Genomic DNA, 22,105 nt, shown 5'->3' on the forward strand with positions numbered 1-22,105 from the left:
CCAGTTCTGGTATTGTCATGAGAGGGGATGTCATCAGTGGTGAACCTTCTGCAGAGCCTTGGGAGTTCCTGTGAAAACAGGGGAAGAAGCAGAGGAAGCCACTTTCTTAGCAGCATCTTCTGTTTGTGTCCAGCAGTTTAAATAAATAATCAACACATGCTTGCAAGCAAGTAATTCTTCAAATTGCATGTTTCTAATGAAAGTAATGCTCAACAGGCATGTAGAATCTTTTCAATTAATGAAAATTGTAGATCCTTAATTTTATTAAATTCTTCATTGTTTTCAGTAGTGCTTTTTACTCTGTAGGTTGAGTTACAAACCCCCTTTGACTGGGGAAATTGCCTTCCTTTAACTTTTCTGCATTTTCAATGCCCTTGACTCATTGGATAGAGTGGAAGAACACAAGATGAGTAGCATCACTTCTGTCCTGATTTTCTGTCTTCAAAAGCCACACAACAGTCTGTGAACCTGCTTGTGTGCTGACAGAAGGGATTGTCCCCAAGAGAAGTTTGGATGCCTTTTCCTCCCCCTTAAATTTTTTTTTTAGCAAGATCCCTAATGTTTAAGTGCCTTCCACACACAGAGTTAGAAGTGAAGGCAGTCTTTGGAATTCTCTTAAAAAAATTCTCTGCTTGCCATGTTTTTATTCCCTATTTTGTTCCATTTCCCTGGAGCAGCTGCACGTGCAGTTCTCCTGGCAAGGCCTCTTGTCAAACCCAGCAGGACAGGCTTTGCTCTGGGATGATGCCCTGGCATCTTCTCTTGTCATGAGGATGTGGCTAAGTGGGGCTTATTTGGGGTGTTTGTTGTCTGGTTCTGAACCAGGTGTTGTGTTTTTAAGGTGTGAAATGTGGAAAAACTGTTTAGATTTTAGATTAGAGCTGCCAGTATGTTTGAGGGCTTGCAGCAGGCTGGGGTTTTTTTGGGGTTGTTTTTTCCTTTTTTTTTTTTTGGTAGTTTGTGATCTTGTTGCTAGGGCATTGTTGAGTCATTTTACTGATATATCTGGATCAGTTTATGTCGTTCTTGTGCTGTGAAATTTAATTCCTTCTGTCATCTATCTTCACATTTTGTTTCCTGGGCAACAGCCCGGCTCCTGGAGCCAGTGCTCTTCTGTTTTTAAGCCCTATCCTTTTACTAAAATGATCCATAAATCAATAAATATTGATCCTGAACTACTGCCATTAGGTTTTAAAGCTGCTCCCAAACTAATTAATAGGAATACAAACCTCTGAGTTATTGCTGCAGAGCACATCAGTCCCACAGCAATTTTACCCTTTTGAGAGCGAGCACAGAGCTATTAAAGGTGTGCCAGAGCATTTTGGGGTATTTTGAGTATTGCCCTGAAATGCTACCTGGTTGTTTTGGAAGATAATTTCACTGAGAACAGGTTATTTGATAGTTCTGGTGCTCTGAGCGAGCAGCATGTTTACAAACCAGGCCCTGGGTTTAGCTCAGTGTGACTGCACAGTTGCCCAGCAACAAGTGCTGGGCTGCCACACTGCTGCCTCCTCCAGCTCCCTTATCGGCTCATTCGTATTCCAGAAAAATACAGGCAAGCCTAAATTCCAGTCTGCTTTATTGAAAGCAGGCTGAGTGAGAAGCCCTGGTGCTTGCCCCTGGCAGGGTTGGGGCAGGAGCACAGCCCTGGCACGTGGCAGGGCCGGCTCACTCCATCCCCAGCTGCAGGTTTGTGTCCCAGCTTCCCAATCCTGCACATGGATATGGAAAAGCCCCCAACCCTGCTCCCACTTCCAGGCTTTTATTAGCATGCTGAAGACTCTGAAGTCTGGGTAGCAAGTCCTTCAGGGTGGGGGCTTGCAATTTGCCCCAAATAACTTCTGGAAAACAATGTTTTCCTGTTGCTCTTCACTGAATGGTCTCGTTGTGGGTGAAGCATTCTGAGTGTTTAAAGTCGGTTCCGTGGAGGTTTTTTTAATGCAATGGAATTTGGCATCCTGTATTGATTCTGCAGCAAAGACACGTGGAGTATTTCATGTCATTTCCTCAAATCAGGCAGTTTAGTCACAGCCCTTGTTCTGGGATCTGTCCTGCCTGCAAGCCAAGCTGCTCCCACTGTGTGGGATGAAGCCATATGAATGGGAGAGCTCTGGGAATACTGAGTTCTGAGCACCATAAGTAGGTTGGGGCTGTGTTACAGTCAGTCAGCACTTAGCAAACACATGGACTGCCCAGAGAGAGAGGCAGGCAGGGACATTCTAGGGATTTGCAAGTTCTAAAGGGTAGGACAGGGAAGGATAGTCCCAATGTTATGATCATATCATCAGCTTATTACTGTACAACATTAGGGATACATCAGTATCAAAATAATATAATTTAACTGTAATTTTCCCCCATGAGACATGAAGAGGGAGCCAAATGTCTGCTTGAAACAGGTTTGTATAATAAAATATTAACTATTCAGTGGTATTACTCTGATTATTTGAAAAGAAGCACTGACACTATTTCAGTTCAATACAAACATAACTTTATTTTTACTTAAATGCCAATGAAATAACTGTACAAATCCATTGTGTAACATTTACTGTTAGAAATTAAAACACATTTCCGGTTATAGAAATACTGTTCACAGTTGGAAAGTTGTGATTTCTCTGATACCAGTAGTTGTAAATGGTTTACAGCCCCCACTGACACCTTAGGAGAAACAGGTAGAGGACTCCAGTCTCAGTTGTGAGGTTTTCTGGGTTTTGTAGCACCTTCATGCTACAATAACTGGAAATTAAATGGCCTGGAATGAATGGAAAACATTGTATAAGATCTGTAGTATTAAGTGAGTAATACTTTTTCAATTAACTTGTTCTTCGGTTTTCATTTCATGCTGTTTGCAAAACTTCATCTGTAGTATATCAGGTACCTTTGCCATAATTTAACTAGTTTTCCTAGAGTGGGCAGAACCATGCGTGCAACTATTTCTACTGGCTGAGGTGCAGATGGCAGGGAGAAGAGCACCCATGCTCGCCCTTGGAAAGCAGGGGTTGGGCAGTTCAGTGCCAGGGACCGAAGTAATTCTCTGTGAAGCCACAAGAGTCAGGATTGTTTCAATGACAGCTCCCCAACTAATTGCTTAATTGATTTGTTACATGACTTGTGTTAGAAGTTGGCTGATATTTCATTTTACTGGTTGTAGTTTGCTACATTCTGGCTGATTTGAGATACTCTTTTAAGCAGAATATATTAACACTCGAGGATGTCACTTGACATAAAGTTAAGGAGTTCCATGTTGTTAATTTGGGTAGATAACTCCCTGGTGTTGGAGCGTGTCATGGCACTGAACATCTGGCATTTTCCTCTACTGTCATCTTTTTTTTTTTCTTTTTTTTTCTTTTTTTTTTTTTTTTGCTATGGAGAGAGCAACAACTTGCCTGCAGTCTCTACGTGGAGGCAGAGCAGAAGGATACTGGCCCCTACCACTTTCCCATGCTGAAGTTGGACCATGTTGCCTTCTCAGTTTACACCCTCTTAGCAGATATCATGGCGTTGTCATATTTAATTCCTAAATTCAAGACTGTTGTTCTTCATATTTAAAATATCCTAGTACATATGAAGCAAACATAGATACACATGCTAGCAATTTTGCTCAGGAATAACTTCTTATTAGTGAAACAGCTCAGTTTAGTTCCTTTATTTTTCCCCTTCCTTTTGCATGTTGTCATAACTTACAGAGCATCTGTGCTGCTATATTACAGGAATTGCTCACTGGCAAGTCAAGCAAGACAATGCAGATATGATACAGGCCTTCTGTTTTTTTCCAGTTGTTCAATGACAAAATCATACATAAAATCAGTACTTAAAATTCTGATGTGTTTATTCTGTGCAAGTAAAATGAAAAATTTAAATACAAAATAAGCACATTTTTAAAAACAAAAGAATAGGTTAGTTGTACTCAATTAAGACATATGAAAATAAGTAGCAGCTTAGTATCAAGACATTAGTGTGCACGTCTTTAAGAACTGTTATTTTCTTTAGACCAGAGTCAGGACTCTGAATTTCTCGTGTTTTGATTCGTTATTTTAAGTGGAGGTCTCAGCTCCAGCTGTGTGTCACAGGAGTACACTCGGTGAGTTCCCCAGGGTACCAGCCCTCAGTCAGCTAACACGGTCACTGCGTGCAGCACGAGCACAGAAACCAGGGAGAGCTCCCAGGTGCTGGCTCGGGAGGGCACGCGCGTGTTGGGAGCGCCGGTCGCGGCCTCCTCTTTCCTTAAGGTAGTGGTTGTGCTGTGAGGCATCTTGGAGTAGTTTGTTGGCATTCCACTGGTGATGCTTAGAGTCATGGGAGTGGTGGATGATCCCGTGGAGTTGCCCTCGGTTGGATCCGTGGCGTGGATCGTGTGTGTGGCTCCTGCGTCCCAGGAGCCGCCGTCCCTCCAGGTCAGGCCGTCGGGGTGGCGGAGCAGGGGCTGCTCCGTGCTGGGGAACAGAACCGGGTGGCTCTGCGTGGCCAGGGGAGTGACTTCCTTGGCTTTCAGCTGTTTGTGCGTTTTGGTCACTTGGGTGGGTTCGGCTGCCTCGGGAGAGGTGGCTCTGTCTGCTGCCTGCACTCCCTTGGTCGGGGGGCTGGAGTCCCCGGCCGTGGGCGCGGCCGAGGCGGGCGCGGCGCTGGCCCAGAGCCTGGCCTGGTGGGCACAGGGAGCCCCCAGGACACGGGCAGCTGTGCCCTGCACCCACTGCAGCACGTAGGGGATGTTCTGTTTGTCGCTGCAGGCCCAGGGGTTGTTGTATAGAGTTACTACCTGCAGCTGAAGGAGCTGGTCAAAAGCTTTGTCAGGAATGTACGAGAACTTGTTGTTGTGCAGGTAGAGGCTTGTGAGGTGTTGAAGTCTCACCAGTGTTCCTGGGAGTATCTGGGACAAGAAGTTATTGGATAGATCCACAGTCTCTATGTTGTAGGGGATATTGGTTGGAACTGTCCAAAGTTTGTTGCTGCTGAGATTGAGAAACTTGAGACTGCTCAGTGTGTTGTTGATCAGGACAGCTCTTTCCACCATATTCCTGGAAACATCGAGCACTCGAAGATTCCACTGGTAAGCTGTATCAAGTTTCTGAAGAACTTTAATGTTGTTGTTTGTGGCATATAATTCCCATAAGGATTTAGGCAGATGAGCAGGAACATTCTTGAGCCAATTATTTGAAATATCAAGGGTCCTCAGATTGGTGAACCTTGTTAGCTGATGATCGAGATCTACAAACTGGTTAAAGGACAGATTTAAATATGTAAGGTTGTCCTGAAGTCCCTGGGGCAGTACAGTTAAGTTTCTGCCTGAACAGTCCACATTCCTGTCGTTTCCTGAGCATGTACAGCTAGAAGGACAGATACCCAAACCAGTGGGTAGGAAAACCAGAAGGACCAGCAGACAGGTAGATGTATTCGATATCTGGTATTCCATTGTTGCCTGGAAATAAATATACCAAAATGACACCCTTTAAACCCATATAATACATTTTATCTCTGTATAAGGGTTGTCTGGGCAATGGCCACTTGCAGGAGAAATTAAGTAAAAATATCAATAACCCCCTTTGAGGCACGGTCCTTTTTAGAATTGTTCAAGAGAGACTTCACAAAGCATCCCTTCAGCCTGTCATGTTGTCTGGCAGAATGAGACTTGTTTTTTCATCTCCCTTTCCCCCTCCAGCTCAAATGAGGGCTTTCTTCCGAAAATGCAAGTCTCTTCCAAACGTTATACAATGTCTGCTTCTTGTTTTTAGTGATTTCAAGCCTATATTATGTTTGGAATAATGTGTTCTTTTATAGAGGATGAAAAAATGGCTGTCAACTGGATCTGCTTCACAAATCTCTGCAGTAGTGTAGCAGTCCCCCCCATCCAGGGATGCTGTTTGCTTAAGTAAATTGGTTAAAATACATCTTAGGAATGTAGTTTGAAACGCAAATTCCACATTCACGCTCACATGCACGTTAGTATTTTTCCCCTCCTTACAGTGTTAATCACATTCTCAAAGCTGGTAACACATGTCCAGAGCCCGAATTGCTGTTAGTAAGAAATCTCTGACACTGCAGCAAATTTCTGGTGCAAGCATCTGTCAGCAACTCCTAATTCCGCTCCCGTTTCCGTCTCTGATTCCGTAGTAGGTTTTTGTGATTAAAAACAAAAAACCACAAACTTACCGTGGTCTCCTGCAGTATCAGCACATCGTTTCTGTGATGGATGGGAGCTTAGAGGTCGCCTTGTTCTGGAGAGCAGCTCCAGAGGCTGCCGGGGGCTGTGCTTGTCTCCTCAGCTGCATCGTGTTCCTGCGCGCGGCTCCGCAACCACCTGATCCGCGGCACTGCAGAGCCGTGGGGCTGGTGCACAGCAGAGCACATCCAGGAACTCCCCGGGCTTTGGGAGCAGCCAGGGAACTGCTCCACAGCTCTAGAGCAGGCTGGGAGTGCTCCAACAGAGCTGCCCCCCAGCTCCAGTGCAGGCTGTCAGTGCTCCAGACAGCGGCAGTGCCTGCAGGAGCGGCACCGAGGGGGATTGTCTGGAGGCTGTGGGAGCCTGAGCTGGGATTGTTCCATTTAGTGTTTCTGTGTGAAAAGTCAGGTTAGTTGTGTTCTTTTTCACCTTTGATTAAGCTCTCCTCCTGTAATAGAGGTTAATGTTAATTTAGGCTTCCTATCTTAAGCTTTTTTAAGCTACAGTGCCATAATATATTTTCATAATTTGAAAATCCCTTTCCGCTCCTCAGATCAGGTGTCACCGTATTGTCAGGTATAATGTAGCTCAGCTTGTAGGATTGTACAGATTCCTACAGGAAATCTCTATCTGAATTTCTTCAAGCAATATGGTAAGAGTGTTTGTAGTTTATAACACTGTAAATTCTAACAGGTTATAATAAGCCTTAATCTTTGTATAGTTATAATGCTATTCTTTAGGCATACCCTGTCATACAGCTTATGTAAACTGTAAGAAAAAATTATAAATATATTTTCCTATGGCTGTTAAATGCACAGCAGCCAGGAATTGCACTTGCATAACGTACTGCTCTCTTTATTGGTGGTAGTTTAAAGATTTTGAAGTTTATTGTGTGTAAACCTGTGCCCTGTGCTACATCCACAAATCTGTTCCCTCCTCAAGCAAACTCAAAACTCCAAACTCTGTGCCATTTTGCAGAACCATCATGGAAAGTTAACTTCAGCATCTAGCAGCTTGTTTCTATAAATATGAATATTCAACACAGGTAAAAAAAAATAAACATTAATTTACTTCTGAGACCATCCTGCTTCTTCCCACCCAAAAATTAGCTTAGCAAAGGCTGGTGTTAGGGGGGTGAGCTTTACTGGTACTCAAGGCCCAGAGTAGCACTTGGACACCTTGAGTTCAAAGGGATCTGGTATCCATGAAACATTAAATGAATTTTTAAAGTCTGTATTAATAATTGAAAGCTTTCAGAAAGTACTACTTCAGAGGAAGAAATCAGTGAATGTGTACAACTGGTTCTGCTTATCATCTGCCCGAGTGTGCTGCAAACTTTCCAGTTTATGCACAACAATCCAAAGGCTCTAGGTACAAGAAAGCCTTTTTGTAGTTGTTCTTCAGGTGTTTGGAGTGATTTGAGCTTTTTGAGTGACCATGGTATTAACTGTTCCCCCATACTGTTGTCTGCTTTACCAGGCTGTAGTGGGAAGGGACTGGAGCTTTTACACCAGTCAGCTCTTTGCTCATATTTGACCTAAAGGAAATCTCATTCCTAGTGGTAAAGAACAACCACTGGCTGTTGGGAGGATTTGGTTGGTACCTGTAATCCACAGGTACCAAGTTGTTACCCTGTGACAGGCAGAGAACAGGCCTTTATAGGAATGCCAGAATGGTTTGGGTTGGAAGGGACCTTAGAGCTCATCTCGTTCCACCCCCTGCCATGGGCAGGGACACCTTCCAAACCATGGGGTTCCTCCAAACCCCATCCAAGCTGGCCTTGAAAACTTCCAGGGATGGCAGATGGTTTAGACTTTGTTTTGAATTCGAAGCTCTGTATCTGAGCAAATACTCGGTTGGGCTTTAAGTGACCAAACCATCTTTGAATTAGAAAGCTTTATTAAAATGAACTGGAATTCCTTGCATTCACTTACACAGCCCAGTGCAGCAAACCCTGCTCAGAAACCCTGAGTCCCTCTGAAGCTGGGCTGTCTCGGAGCTGCGTCTCCATGTGTGCCTTCCACGGATCTGTCTATCCTGGCACACCCAGCAGTGTGCACTCTGGCTTCTGGAGTCTCCCACCTCGGGAATCTCCAGCTACAGGTAACGAGTGGGCACGATTTGTATTGTATTTGGAAATTATTTGCTTCAGGCAGAAGCAGGTTGTTCCCTCTTGTGAAAGCTGAAGTTGGGAAACACCGGGGAAATGCCTGTGCCGTGGCCTCGCTGTTCTTGCCTGCGTCAACTTCCCTTTTTTTCACTTATTTGAAAAATACTTAGTTTAGGAAGAATGTGGAGTATTCTGTAAATGACTTTTGGCAGTCTCCAAAGGGTGTTCTGGCTGGGGCAGTGGTTCACCAGTCTCCTGAAGAAGGAGCTCAGGTGGTGGGGGCAGTGGTTCCTCTGCTTCCGAGTGAAATGCCGAGTTCTTGCTGGGATCCGAGCTGGGATCCGAGCTGGGATCCTCGGGGGGTTCCTGGAGCCAGTCAGGTGGAGGTGGCAGGTCGTGAGACTCAGGTGGAGCATCTGGGTGAGGACAGGAGTCACCTGCAGCGTTCCCTGTTTCCGAGGAGGGAGCTGGAGGTGGGTCTGTGCTGGGAGCTGCTGTTCCGGCCGGGGGAGGCAGCTGCCCGTTCTCATTGCTGGTAGTGTGCTGGGATGGGTTCTCTGATCCAGTAGGATCCTGCTGTAAGTTTGGGCCTTGTTTCAGTTTCCAAGGCAGCATGAATAAAACTGAAGACCGTTTGTTGTCCTGGTCAGAGTCCAGGAAGAGGTCTGGAGTGTCTCCATCTGCAAAGGGAGATCGGCCTGCCCAGTGGGAATTGGCCAGAGCAGGCCCAGGCCTCAGGCAGCATTTCCACAGGAGAATCACCATAATTGCCAATATCATACCCAGCAGAACAATGCCAATTAACAGTCCTGCTACCCAGCTGCCATCACCAGCCTCTTCCTCTCCTGTGGGCACCCGAGGTGTTGTAACAGCCAATGCTGGACCAGATGGGTGTACACTGGGTCCAGGTGCTGCTGTGGAAAGGGACTTCCAGATTTCTCCACAGAAGAGAACCAGGATGACCTGGTTGCTGGCCATTTCCCTCCAGCCTCTTTAAATGTGTCCTCTCCTAATGCAGGGAAGAAACAGAACATGGTAACTTGAAAACTGCATTTGTTGTATAGTTACACTTTGCTGCCTCCAGGCAGTTTTGCATCAGTACCATTGTAGTGAAATAACACTTGACCCAATGTTTCAAATTTCAAACCTATTCCCATATGCATGATCAGCAGGTTTGCCACTGACTTTACAAATAACAGCAGATTTTCAACATTATTGATTATTGTAATTAAGTGACTTTTCAGAAGAGAATGTCTTGATTGTTATTATCTTATTTCACCTTATCAGAAAAAGGTATCAGCAGAGCAATCCTGACAGGGTTTCAAAATAACCTTTGTCAGTCATGGAGCTGGTCATGGCCCTGGAACACACTCTGCAGCACTGGCAGCAGGGTTGACACACAGCGTTGTCAGGAGTGAAGAAATGGTTTGTTGTGGTGAATATAATATGAGAACAAAGTAAAAGGCTCTTCACAGATCTCTTAAATCACAGGTCTTTTATTTCCTGTTCTCACATCTCTTCAGCATAGCAAAATATTTTAAAAGTTTCCCAAGTACTGGTGCTGTAATGGAACAGCATTCTAATGGTAAACTGTTTTATAAACAAATTCCTGCATGGGGCAGTGGAGGAGATTGTACAAATGTTCAGTTGTTGGCATGAGACAGATTTTTTTTTTCCTGTACTGATTAGAGTTCAGATCTCTGAACATCTCCTTATGAAATAAATGCTATAAAATCCACCCCCTACACAGAACTTATCCTTCTGAAGTTACTTTCATGCAATTTGAGCTAATTCATTAGCTGCAATAGTGCTAGTCCTGTGAAGCTATTTCTGGGAAATGAATATGCATGAGTCTTTATGGGTTTACAAATATGCAAAATTGAATTTTAGATGCAGCAGTGTAAACACACATGAGTAGTTAATGCATCTTGAGAACATCAGGATCTGAACTCTGTCAGGTTTGTTACAGGTTAAAATGGTTCAATTGAATTTTTATTCTGCTCACCTCTTTTCAAAAGAGAGACAAATAATAGTTAGATGTAGACTTCATGGTAATTCACAGTAACATCCCCAAACAACATATTTGAAACCCTGATGCTTTTAAGATACAGACATTCAACAAGAGCTGTGCACACACCCTGGAGCTGGGATGTGCACGGTGCTGGACACGGTGCAGCTCCATTTCAACCCAAATAATACAAATACTGAGCTTTTCCCTGTCGAAGTTGATCCTTACCTGTACATTTATCTTCTCTCAAGCAAGCATCGTCTTACTCTGTTGTTTGAAGCCTCAGGAGGACAGAGAGTGTGCTCAGAGCTGAGCTGCTTAAAATGGCCCCTTTCACGCTGGGGCTGGTGCAGCCGAGAGGAAGTTGGCCAACCCTCGCCGCAGGAAGCGTCGGGAGCGGGGAGCTCGCGGGGTCTGATCGCAGAGATCGCGTGTGCCACGAGCAAACCGCTCTGCTCTGCTGCTCTGGACTGCTGAGGATGTGTCAGGGGCTTTGGCCACGCACGTGGAAATTCATAAATACTCCTTTGCCTGTCTTTGTAGAAAATAGTTACAGTTTCTTCTGTGTGAGTCAAACCCTATGCAAATTTGGGCTGAGTTGGAATCACTGATGTAGTTTCAGTGGTGGGTTTGGTGCCCTCGGGATTATTAGTGGAAAGCCAGCCTTGGGCAGTGAGTCATGGAACACTGTCTGATCATGGGGTGCTGGCTGCTTACACATTTTCAGTTGTTTGGTTGTATTTGGAGGCAGATGAACTCCAGTCACGCTCAGCCTGTCCCCCACTCTGTTAGTTTTCTGCCTGGCCCATGTTGGTACCTGCTGCCATCATTAATGGGGGGCTGTGCTCTGAGCAGCTGCTTCCCACTCTCTTGTTGTGCATACCACGGAGTGTAACTTGAACTACTTTCTTTTGTCTCCGTGACCATTTTTGCCTGGAAAGGCTGCCTGGTGAAAAGAAGCCCACACCAAATATGTTGTCATGACATTTTGCAAGTGTGTTCCTCCAGTGGCTGCTGATGGATTGCTCCACAGCTTCTTCATCTCCTCCTGCCTTTCCTGTCGTACCTCCCTTCTGATTGCACTGCTTCTCTTTTTGAGGCTGTCCCTGTTTCTGCAGCAAACACACATCCTGATCCCGTGCCCACACTGTAACTCAGTGTTTCCTGTCTGATTCCCTTGTCTCATCCCATTCTTTTCAGTCCCTCCCCATCTGCCCTGGCTGTTCCTGTGTTCTTGGCTGCCTCGTATGGATCTGTTCTCCTGGGTCAGCTCTCTTGCCTTCCTGGATGGGAGCAGTTCTACTCCAGGGCAGATTCTCACGTTGGCTGTCTCAGTCTTTTTTTAGTCCTTGCACAGCCTCTGCTGCTGCCACCTGTGACTGCAGTGCAGCATCCCCAGCCCTGCCCTTCAGCTCTTTGTCACCCCTGTGGGATGTCGTGTTTGTCCTCTGGGTCCTAGGTTGTCATCACTGATCTGTCTCTGTCCCCTTATTCTTCTCCTGACCTTTCTCCTCATGTTTTGGAGTTGCCTGACATAATCCTGTGCCCTCCCATTCCACTTGTGGCTGGACTCCTCTCTTGGAGCTCTTGGGTCTGAATTTGTGGTTTAGGGAGATTTGTGGGACTTTGCCCTATGGATGTTTTTTCTTCCCATGTCCAATGAACTTATTTTCTAATGACTCCCAGTTCTAGGCTAAGCTTGTGAAGTCCTTCATTTTCCTTACTGTACAACCCTCTTTGAGCTGGGAGGTTGCATTCTCTGAGCTCTCTCCTGGCTCCATGTGCTGTGGTGCTGCCTCTCTGCTGCTCCTCCACCTGCCTGTTGAGCTGAGTTTCTGGTGATCTGATGGAGCGGGGTTGGGGATTTGGTCACGTCCTGATTCTTTCACATTCATACAACCATCTCATGTGTCAGAACTGTCACAGCTGCCCAGGCTGTTTGGAGCTTTGACACCGTGCAGGCTCAGCACTTCCAAGAAGTAGCCTGTGAAAAGCTTCTCGTGTTTCCTTAAAACAGCAAAGCTCTGCTGCAGGGAGACCAGACAGAGGCATCTGCCTGGAATTATGGGGAAATCAGATCTCTCTGAGAATAAAGAAACTGAAAGTTCTTGTGGTTTTAATAAATTTTTGGCATGTTTTAATTGGTGTTAGGAGAAAGTAGAGTGTGTTTCTGTGATGCAAGAAATCACAGCGAGTCATCAGAGACCTTTACCTAGCTCAGCTAATGTTACAGGAAATTCCAAAACGCCTGGTGTCCTGTTTTTTTCTAATATTTTGACTTAGAGAAATAGTATCACATAAGTCAAGTTATTTAAAAATGGATATTGCAAGTTTATTAGGATAAATTGAAACAGTTCTCATATTCTAACAAATAGCACAAACTTCATCTCTTCATACACAGCATGGAAACACAATAGATATGGTTTGAATCTCAGTCTGGTTCCAAAGAAATTAAACTGGTTTAAGAAGTTCTTGATGGAAAAACCCAAAAGGACATGTTGAGAGGGACTAGATCCTGATTCAGTGGTTGAAGTTGTGACTGATGTATGGTTTTCTTAAAAAAGCTACTTGGTTATACCTGTGTCTCATGCTTGGGTGCATTTATCAGACTAACAGTCTGTTCCTTTCTGCCCTGAGCACGGGCAGATTCTGTCCCTTTGTTTTATCTCCTTCAGCTCCTGTCACAGGGATTTCTGGTCCAAGGAGTAAAACCAGCTGTGACACTCAGTACAGAAAGCTGTTTAACACAGTCTTATTCCTTTCTAGATCCACACATGGCTCCAGCATTCCCACTGGCATAAAGAAAAAAAAACCTAAAATCTGAATTCAGCTTTCCCAGGGGAAAATTGATGTTTCTTAAAAGCTGAGGTTTTGCCTTACATTAATGGCGTAAAAAGGGCAGAAGATGAATTTTTACTGGAGTGTGAATTAAATCTCAACTACAAAATTGGTTAAAATGGGTTTGTGTGGCTGGGATGGTTCTTTGTTTTCCTGTGCATTGTCTGTTGCTGTAGTGAGTTTCTCAGTAGTTTCATCTTCAGTTTTCCTTCTGTTCCCTGTGTCCCTCCCTGAGAGCAAGTCCTGCATTGTCAGCTCAGTTCCAGCTGTCTCCCTGGGCATCCTCTGCCACGTTCCTGCTGCCATTGGCCATAAGCTGCTGGTGGCCACAATGTCCCCGTTGCTCCTGGGCCTGCGTTTCCCCTGCTGAGTTTTTTTGAGATAGGACAGCTTATTTGCTATTACGACTGTTGACAGAAACAGGAAGGTGCAGATAAGCACAAGTACTGCAATGATAATGAAGCAGATCAGTACAAGAGACTTACTGTCTTCACATGTTTCTTTGGTCACTGGACTCTTGGGTTTGCTGGTATTCCTGGGTCCTGCAGTGGCAGAAACTGCACCTGTGGCAGGGGAAGATGTTGGATTTGGGGCCATTGTGGAGGAGAAGGACTGCAGGGTACTTTGCATTTCAAAGGTAGTAATTTTGCTGCTGAAATTGATGCTCAGAGGAGAATTTGTATTGGCTTCTGTTCTGTTCTGGCTCCCACTGAGGTTCTGGCTGATGGGATTCCAGGTCTCCTCTCTAACCCGAAGGGAACCGTTGTGGTTCGCACTCGTTTGCAAACACAGGGAGAAGATCATCGTGACAGGGAAGGCCAAGCGTGGGTTAGTGCATCTCTTTGTCTTCATCTTCCTAGTTAGTTCCCTGCAAAAATACAGATGGTGGTGTTAGTTGAGCAAGTGCTGGTTCTTGGGGGTTTGGAGCAGACTTCTGAGGGCATAGCGGGGAGCAGCCTTTTGATGGACAGTGTGTGTAAGTTGGCCTCAGTTTTAGTGGATGTGGCACGTGAGTTCAGGCACTCAGTTTTGTGAAAGGATCAGTTGTCTCCAACTTCTGATAGTTTGGGGCTTATAGAAAATATAGGAATATTAAAAAAGAACATGGGGCAAAGAGAGAAAGGAAAGTGTTTCCTACCCCGTGCCCGGTGGTGTCGGGGCAGCCTCTGGCAGTTCCCCCTCTCCAGCACTGGCCATGTTACACTCTGAGCTCCTCACTCCTCACTTCTGCACAGGGGAGGGAGAAACCACCTCAGGTTTACTGCTTCCCTCCCCCCTGCATTCCCCTGGGCATGGGCAATGGAACCATGCTGGTAGGGGTGGGCAAGGGGAAAACTTCCACCCAAAACGTTCCTGTGACAGCAGTAGCTTTTGTGAACTGTTTCTATTTTCTAGCACAGCTGTCTGGAGTACTTTGAAATGCCCAGGAAAATCTTTGTTCTCCAATTTTTCTGCTTTTTTGTACAAAAAGCTATTTACCATAAACGTACTTGCATTTTTCTTCCAAACATGCTACAGATTGTGACATTTTCTTTAAAATGTCTCAGATAATTATGCCAATGAGATTAACCATTAATATATTCTGTTTCACATTTGTGTGGTATTCAAATTTGTACTTGTTGAATTTGTCTGCAGGGCAGGAAACTGATAGTTTCTGATACTGATGGGTCTGATATTGAGATAAAACCCTCAAAATAGCAGCAAGGAATCAGCAAAGTTGTGACCCACCCACTGCTGCTGCACCCGAGATGTTCAGAGATTAAGGCTGGTGTCCCATCCAGGGCCTCTAGTAACATATCAGAATATTTCCTTTGAATATTACAGACTCTGTTGGTTTCAGATATAAATACTACAGAGAATGACCAAAAGGAACAGTGTTAATTTTATAAGTATATTTGTTCTTGAACAAATTTGTTTTTAAAGGTAACAAAGTGTATCTGTCTGTGTGTGTAAAATTTGGTAATTCTGAAATACTCCAGACAGTGTTTGCTTTTCTCATAGTCAGAAGCTTGCACACCTACCAAAGAATGGGATCTGTTCACTCCCAGAAACCAGAGGGGCGAACTTCCTATCTTGCAAAATCCAGATGGCAGCACTTGGAATTGCTGAGGGACTCTGGGAAGAGGAGAGAAGTGACCAGGGGAGAGGAAAGCAGTGACACACCTGTGTGAGGAGGTCATTCCTTACATGGCAAAAGAGCAGCAGAAGATCTGTGTCTTTAACTTTGCAGTTCACCCATACTACAAAATAATTCTCCAAAACATTCCAACCATCTTAGTGATCAGCTCCAGCTCAGTGGGAGTTTTTATCTGTTCCTGGTAGGAGTCACCTGAATGATCCTTTGTAGCACACTTTACAAAGGGGAGCTAGAAAGCCAAGCCTGTTTTGTTGAGCCCGTTGGGGCCGAGGCTCCGGCCGTGCAGGACGGGCACAGGCACACTGGGCATTCCTGGCAGTGCCCAGGGAGCAGCTCCTCCTGCTGCCCCAGCACACTGAGCCCACTGTTCATTGTAGTGGCCCACACCAGATGGCCTTTCTTAAAAATCAACAGGCTGCTGGCGTGAAGGGCTCCGCTTAAAATCACCAGAGCAAAGGAACTGATCTTTAAAGAGCTGTTTTTCTTTTGAGTTCAACCCTGGGTATTGACAGAGTGTCAGTACCCACTGAGATCTGCAGTGCAGGAACAACAGAGCTAAGTAGTGACTGTCACTGCTAATTCCTTGGAGTCTGATCACGAATAACCTTTAACAGGACTGAAAATAACAGTTTCTCAGCTTCCTTGATTCAGTTGAGATAATATTTCTACAGTTTGTTACTATTTTTGAGTTACTTGAACTTCTTTTAAAATACTTTTGCATATTATTTTCTACAAAATGTAAGAAACTTTGGAGTGCTACTTAAAATAGAAGGAGGAAAATGGGTACTTACCTTGCCAAGATGTATTCAACAGAAAATGGGTGTTTCGGATATTTAGTCCTTTAACAATAAGATTTCTTTGTGCATATATTTGCTCTTAGGATGCAAATGACCATCAGTGTGCAGCAAGGAGTTTTGGGCAATGCTGGTATGTTTTAGGCAAATCTGGAACTGAAATGACGTCTCGTTTGCTCTGAGTGGGGCACTCAAACCACAGTGATGACACACTTCCTTTTGGTAACGGCCACACCGTGACAGTTGGAGGGGGAAAACACCGACCTGCCCAGCTCAGAGCAGCAGGAAGGGACGGGAGAAAAGGCTCTTGGCAGACAGATGTTCTGTGTCCAGGACATCTCCTCAGGTGTCCTGCACTCGGGTGTTAGCAGGAGAGGTGCCCTGGTACCCTCAAAGCTGCAGCTGTGCCTACAACATTTAGTAGCTCTGCCTGTATCCTGCTGTTCGCTTGAAAGAGTTGAGTTAAAGAACAGTGGCAGGGATTTAAAAGTACCTTAAATTTTCATGAGCTACTGATGTATTTATCTTTAATTAATTCTTCCCAGTGGAATTCTGTCTGCTGTGTGAACTCTGGAGATGTGATTTAGGCAGATGTGTTGCCCAGTCTCAAAATTCGCAGAATCTTTAAATGAGAAAAATTATTCTTAATTATGTGAATGTTTTTCCAGAAAGAGTTATTTTTGTAGACAAATCCTCTGTAGTCCTCAGAGGACTGACCATTCTTGGAAACACTCCCCCAAGCATTAGAGTGTTGCAGTATATAGCAAATGGAATGGGTCTGATTCGAAAAAGTTGGTGTGTGGATGTTTATTTATTCTTAATTAAAACTCCTGAGATAAGTATATTTTTCCACATACAAAAATAGATATAATTTGAATCTCTAAAGTGGTAACAAAGTTAGAGGCACTTTTATTTTTAAAGAAACTCTTGAGCTCTTTCCATGCAATCCAGCTGCACTGCTGCTCCAGCATGGCTTGGATTTTTCCCTTAGTTGAACAAACCTCCTGGAGGTCACTTGGCTGTGGGAGGTCGTGGGGCACTTCAGGATGAGGTTGAGTTGAATCCCAGGTCGAGCTCCAGCACACTGGGCACTAAACAGAGTTGGGCTGTGACCCTGGGGAGCAGTGGCAGGGGCCAGTGTGGTGCCCCTGAGGTGGCTCCGTGGTGTGGAGGCTCAGCCTGGCTCGTGTCCATGGTGGGAGTGCTGTTTGTGGCCTGAGGCCCAGGCTCTGTGCTGTGGCTCTCAGATGTAACCCAGCCATGTCTGTCTCGTCCCACAGGTTCAAGACTGGCCAGATCAATGGTGATCTGCTCATCTACCACGTGCTGCTGACCCTGAAGCCATACTATGCAAAGCCATATGAAATCGTGGTGGACCTCACCCACGCTGGCCCCAGTAATCGCTTTAAAACAGACTTTCTTTCTAAATGGTTTGTAGTTTTTCCAGGCTTTGCTTATGAAAATGTCGCAGCAGTTTTTATTTATAACTGTAACTCTTGGGTCAGAGAATACACCAAATACCATGAAAGACTCTTGACAGGTTTGAAAGGAAGCAAAAGGCTTGTTTTCATAGACTCTCCAGGGAAGCTGGCAGAGCACATCGAACACGACCAGCAGAAGCTCCCAGCAGCTACCTTGGCTTTGGAGGAGGACTTGAAAGTGTTTCACAATGCTCTCAAACTGGCTCATAAAGACACCAAAGTTTCTATTAAAGTAAGTGCTTTTAGTGCTGTCCCTGGTGATTTTTCTGTCTCTTAGTTCTCCTTCCATTTTGAGGAGAAATCACAATTTCTAGTATGCCCCTTTAAGAAGTATAAAATTTCATATGTTTATCTTTTATAAAATTAGGAGTGTCAGACTTTTCTCTTGGTATGATTAACAGTAGGTGCCAATTCTCTGTTCTCTTTCTAAGGTTGGGTCGACAGCTGTGCAGGTGACATCGGCAGAGCGAACACGGGTCCTGGGCCAGACAGTGTTTTTGAATGACATCTACTACGCCTCTGAGATTGAGGAAATCTGTCTTGTTGATGAGAATCAGTTCACCCTGACCATTGCCAACCAAGGCACACCCCTCACCTTCATGCATCAGGAGTGTGAAGCCATCGTGAGGTCCATCATCCACATCCGGACGCGGTGGGAGCTGTCCCAGCCGGACTCCATCCCTCAGCACACCAAAATCCGTCCCAAGGATGTCCCTGGAACGCTGCTGAACATAGCACTGCTCAACCTGGGGAGCTCAGACCCCAGTCTGAGGTACAGAGCTTTGAAATCAATACCAGCTTTGGTCAAAATGTGAGAATTCTCTCCAAGGCTTCCTTAGTTTAGAAAATCTAATTGTTTTTCTGCCACCACAGCTCCATAAAGAGTAATTTCTAATAAAGGAAGATTGGGTTTCTATAGGTGAAGAAAGGCATACACTGTGAGAGGAACTGAAGTCATGTAGGAAGCTTAATTTCTCTTTATAAGGAGAAATACTTCTGCTTTGCACTGTATGTTTATTAGGTACATTTGATTTCCATGGTGTTGAACCTGTTGTTTAATAATGTGGGAGCTGTACCCCTTAGAGCAGGCTCATGATCCATGTCTGAACGGGCTCCTCTGGGCTGTGTGCTGGCCAGGGGCACCTCTGGGCCCTGGGCAGGCTCTGTCCAGCAGCTCAGGTGCACCTGGAATGATTTAGGATTTCCTGGAACTACAAGCCATTCTGAGAAGTCCCATACAAAGCCCTTCAAGCACACTCTGTACCCTCAGCTGAAATTGTTCAGAGCAAGTGGAAGAATAATTTCTTCTGTTTCTCCAAGGCAAGTGTGTTTGTCTCTGAATTGTAACTGGTGCAGGGGAAAAGTTCAGGATTTAGATGTGATTTCTACTATAGATTTGGGTTTTAAAATGGATTTGGTTTTTAAAATGTCAATACTGCTACTGTGATGAACAATGTGTATATTTTCAAATGTACAAGAAAACTCCTACAAATCATGTTGTTTGCTTTGTTACAGGTCTGCTGCCTATAATCTCCTATGTGCCTTAACCTGTACCTTTAATTTAAAGATTGAGGGCCAGTTACTGGAAACTTCAGGTCTGTGTATTCCTGCCAACAACACACTATTTATTGTATCTATCAGTAAGACTCTTGCAGCAAACGAGCCACACCTCACCTTGGAGTTCTTGGAGGAGTGTATTTCGGGATTTAGCAAATCCAGTGAGTAACTCTGGTGTGTCTTAATGCTCACCCTGAATGTGACAGGATTTAGGTTAGTAGCTGTCTGGCTTAGTCAGTTAAGCTTACTGAGTTACAGTCAGTTTAAATTGCAAATTCTGCTTGGGGCTGGTTTGCAGATGATCCATTCCTGTCTGTGTCCCTGGAGCCCAGCAGTGTAACACCCTCAGGGCAGGCAGTTTCCCAGACTGGATGGCAGCTCTTGGAACAAAACTTTTCATATTTGAATGTGCCCTCTTCCTTTCTCCTGAAGCAGATTAAAAGGCAGCTGCCTTTTTTTTTTAAACTTTGAAATTAATGTTAGAACAAGTTTTACCTGACATCTCATTCATTGAGAGAGGTCAGTGCATTCAGAGAGATCACAATACAAACAATTCCTTTCATATCCCTGTGATAGTTTGTACAGTGATTACTTTGGGTAGATTTCTGTTGGGCTGTTACTAATGCACCAGAAGTGGAGAATATTATAGAACAAAAGCCTAAATTTGAGGTCCATGATAGTGAAGGTTTGAACTCTGGAATACACATGCACAGAAGAGTTACAAAGTTCTTTAGTCATATCAGAGCTGATCTTCTCCAAGGATCCTCTCTCTCTGTTGTACATCTGGCTCTGTTGCCCTCCTTGAGCCATCTCTTTTTTCCAGGCATAACACAGCTCTAACTTTACTGCTGGGAGCTGTTTAGAATATTTTCCAAAGATTAAAAAGACTTTAATTTAAGTAGTCCTGCCTAACATTGAATGTGCACATTTTTATGTCACATCTTGTAATAAGATATTAAAATGTCACCATCTCCTTGCCAGATGCCTACAGATGTTTCTTGGGTGTAATTATTGGAGTTATTAGTGTTTCTTTTTGAAGCTTCTCTGTTTGCCCAGTGTTCTTTGCTCAGCTCTGACAGTATTTTAGACAGCAAAGCTGAAAGGAAAAGTGCTCACAAAGAATGATTTATGAACAGAGGCCAGTGCTGGTTCTGTGTTCCAAGGTGCATTTCTCTTTCAGGCATTGAGCTGAAACACCTGTGTCTGGAGTACATGACTCCCTGGCTGTCCAACCTGGTCAGGTTCTGCAAGCACAACGACGATGCCAAGCGCCAGCGAGTCACTGCTATTCTGGATAAGCTCATCACAATGACAATAAATGAGAAACAGATGTATCCTTCCATTCAAGCTAAGATATGGGGAAGTCTTGGACAGGTACAAATTCTGCACCATTTGTAAACAGATTATAGAGTTTTTAACCACTTAAATGTTAATGCAGAAGAATAAAATGGCTCCTAACACAGTCCCGGTGTGTGAGCCACACGGAGAGCAGTGAGCAGGTTCTTCTGAAGTTTCCACTCTGTAAAATGCTTCATAGAATCATTAGTGAACTCTGGCTTCTAGAAATGTGTTCCTGGCCCTTACTGAGAATTGAAAATTACGAGCTGTTGGTAACAGTAGTAATGAGTTGATCAGAACCCCAGGGTGGAGGGTCTGGATGGAAAGAGCAGAGCACTGGCATTGAGGGGTATGAGGCCCATGGCATTGAACAAACACATTTTTTTCTGTTTGCACTTTTGAAACAGAGGCATTTTGATTCCCATCCTGTTGATGATTAGCTTAATCATCAGCATGAGAAGAGTAAAGCTGACGCCACACATGCCATTCAAGGGGAAGGTGTCTGGGCAAATGTGCTTCCTGTGGCCAGGCTCCCCCACGAGCTTTGCATCGACTTCCTCCTTGGCACACTATTTTAGTGATTTTTTTTTTAACTGCCATCCAAACTGCTGTAGCCCAGCATCAAAGAGCTGGTCTTGGAGAATGTGGGAGACCTGACAAATGGATGCATGAGTGGGATTTCTTCCTTGTTCCATTGGCATAAAACACCCAACAAAACCCCCCAAAACAAAACAAAAAACCTAGCTTATTTTGAAAGCTTAAATCACACTTAAAGCTGTATGACTGTTATGTCCAGTATCAGAGGCAGTCAGCAGGTAAATATGGAGAACAAAAGAGATGAAATATTTCACAGCAGTCGGTGGAAGTTTTGTCATTGACTGAATTGACCTGACCGGAGTTGCAACCGCTTCTGATGAAGTGATGAGAGCTGAGTTTGAACCAGTACTGAAATAGCATCAGTGTTTGCCTGGGTGTTACCTCTAGAGTTTGAGGGTTCTGTGCTCTTGGACGGATCAGCTTCTTACCTGCATATGTATTAAATGTCTTTTTATTTAACATGAGAAGAAAGTTGTTTTACTGGCAGCCATATTCACACACGACTGTGCTCTAAGCAAGAACTGTGACAGACAGATCTTGCTTATTTTCTTGGAAATACGTTTTTTTCTGCTTCAAATCCAGTTCCTTCTTACTGTGTTCAGCATTTTATAAATAGTTATGCTTTCAAAGTGGAAACCAAAATAAAAATAGTGCAAAATAAATTATAGTTTCTCCACAGTACTGAAGCATTTCGAGTAAAACCTGATGGAATTCAGCTTTATGGTTCTAAAATTTACACGAGGCTTTTTGCCAAAAGAATAATGAGTGACTAAAACTGATGCTTCAGTTTGTGATAGTTTTGCATCTTCAGCTAAAGAAATGTACAGTTGCTGATTTCAGTGGTGCTTCACTGTGGGAAACCAAAGTTAAGCTGCCTGGTAAGAGAGGATTTCTTTCCTGTCTCAGATAACAGATCTCCTGGATGTAGTGCTGGACAGCTTCATCAAAACCAGTGCCACGGGGGGCTTGGGCTCCATCAAAGCTGAGGTGATGGCAGACACGGCTGTGGCACTGGCTTCTGGCAACGTCAAACTCGTGTCAAGCAAAGTGAGTTCCCTCTTTGCCTTAATTTCCTTTTATATAATAATTTC

The 22,105-nt window shown here is 44.4% G+C and overlaps 3 protein-coding genes across 3 annotated transcripts in view; 1 reads left to right on the forward strand and 2 right to left on the reverse strand.

Moving 5' to 3' along the window:
- Positions 1-22,105, forward strand: part of NF1 (neurofibromin 1) — an 89,756-nt gene that overhangs the window by 49,019 nt on the left and 18,632 nt on the right. The window contains exons 37-41 of the mRNA XM_029964618.1: positions 17,322-17,754; positions 17,954-18,294; positions 19,038-19,240; positions 20,260-20,453; positions 21,921-22,061. Of these exons, the coding sequence (XP_029820478.1) occupies positions 17,322-17,754; positions 17,954-18,294; positions 19,038-19,240; positions 20,260-20,453; positions 21,921-22,061 (1,312 nt within the window). The remainder of the gene's footprint in view (positions 1-17,321; positions 17,755-17,953; positions 18,295-19,037; positions 19,241-20,259; positions 20,454-21,920; positions 22,062-22,105) is intronic.
- Positions 2,472-6,443, reverse strand: OMG (oligodendrocyte myelin glycoprotein). The gene is made up of 2 exons (XM_018084807.2): positions 6,145-6,443; positions 2,472-5,413 (listed from the first exon to the last, which is right to left on the reverse strand). Exon 2 carries the CDS (start codon positions 5,405-5,407, stop codon positions 4,103-4,105), a length of 1,305 nt encoding a protein of 434 aa, XP_017940296.1. The 5' UTR covers positions 5,408-5,413; positions 6,145-6,443; the 3' UTR covers positions 2,472-4,102.
- Positions 13,134-13,962, reverse strand: EVI2A (ecotropic viral integration site 2A). The gene has a single exon (XM_008929447.2). It carries the CDS (start codon positions 13,960-13,962, stop codon positions 13,201-13,203), a length of 762 nt encoding a protein of 253 aa, XP_008927695.1. The 3' UTR covers positions 13,134-13,200.

This window comes from Manacus vitellinus, unplaced genomic scaffold (assembly GCF_001715985.3).
Source record: "Manacus vitellinus isolate BGI_N305 unplaced genomic scaffold, ASM171598v3 scaffold_76_pilon, whole genome shotgun sequence".
Taxonomy (NCBI): domain Eukaryota; kingdom Metazoa; phylum Chordata; class Aves; order Passeriformes; family Pipridae; genus Manacus; species Manacus vitellinus.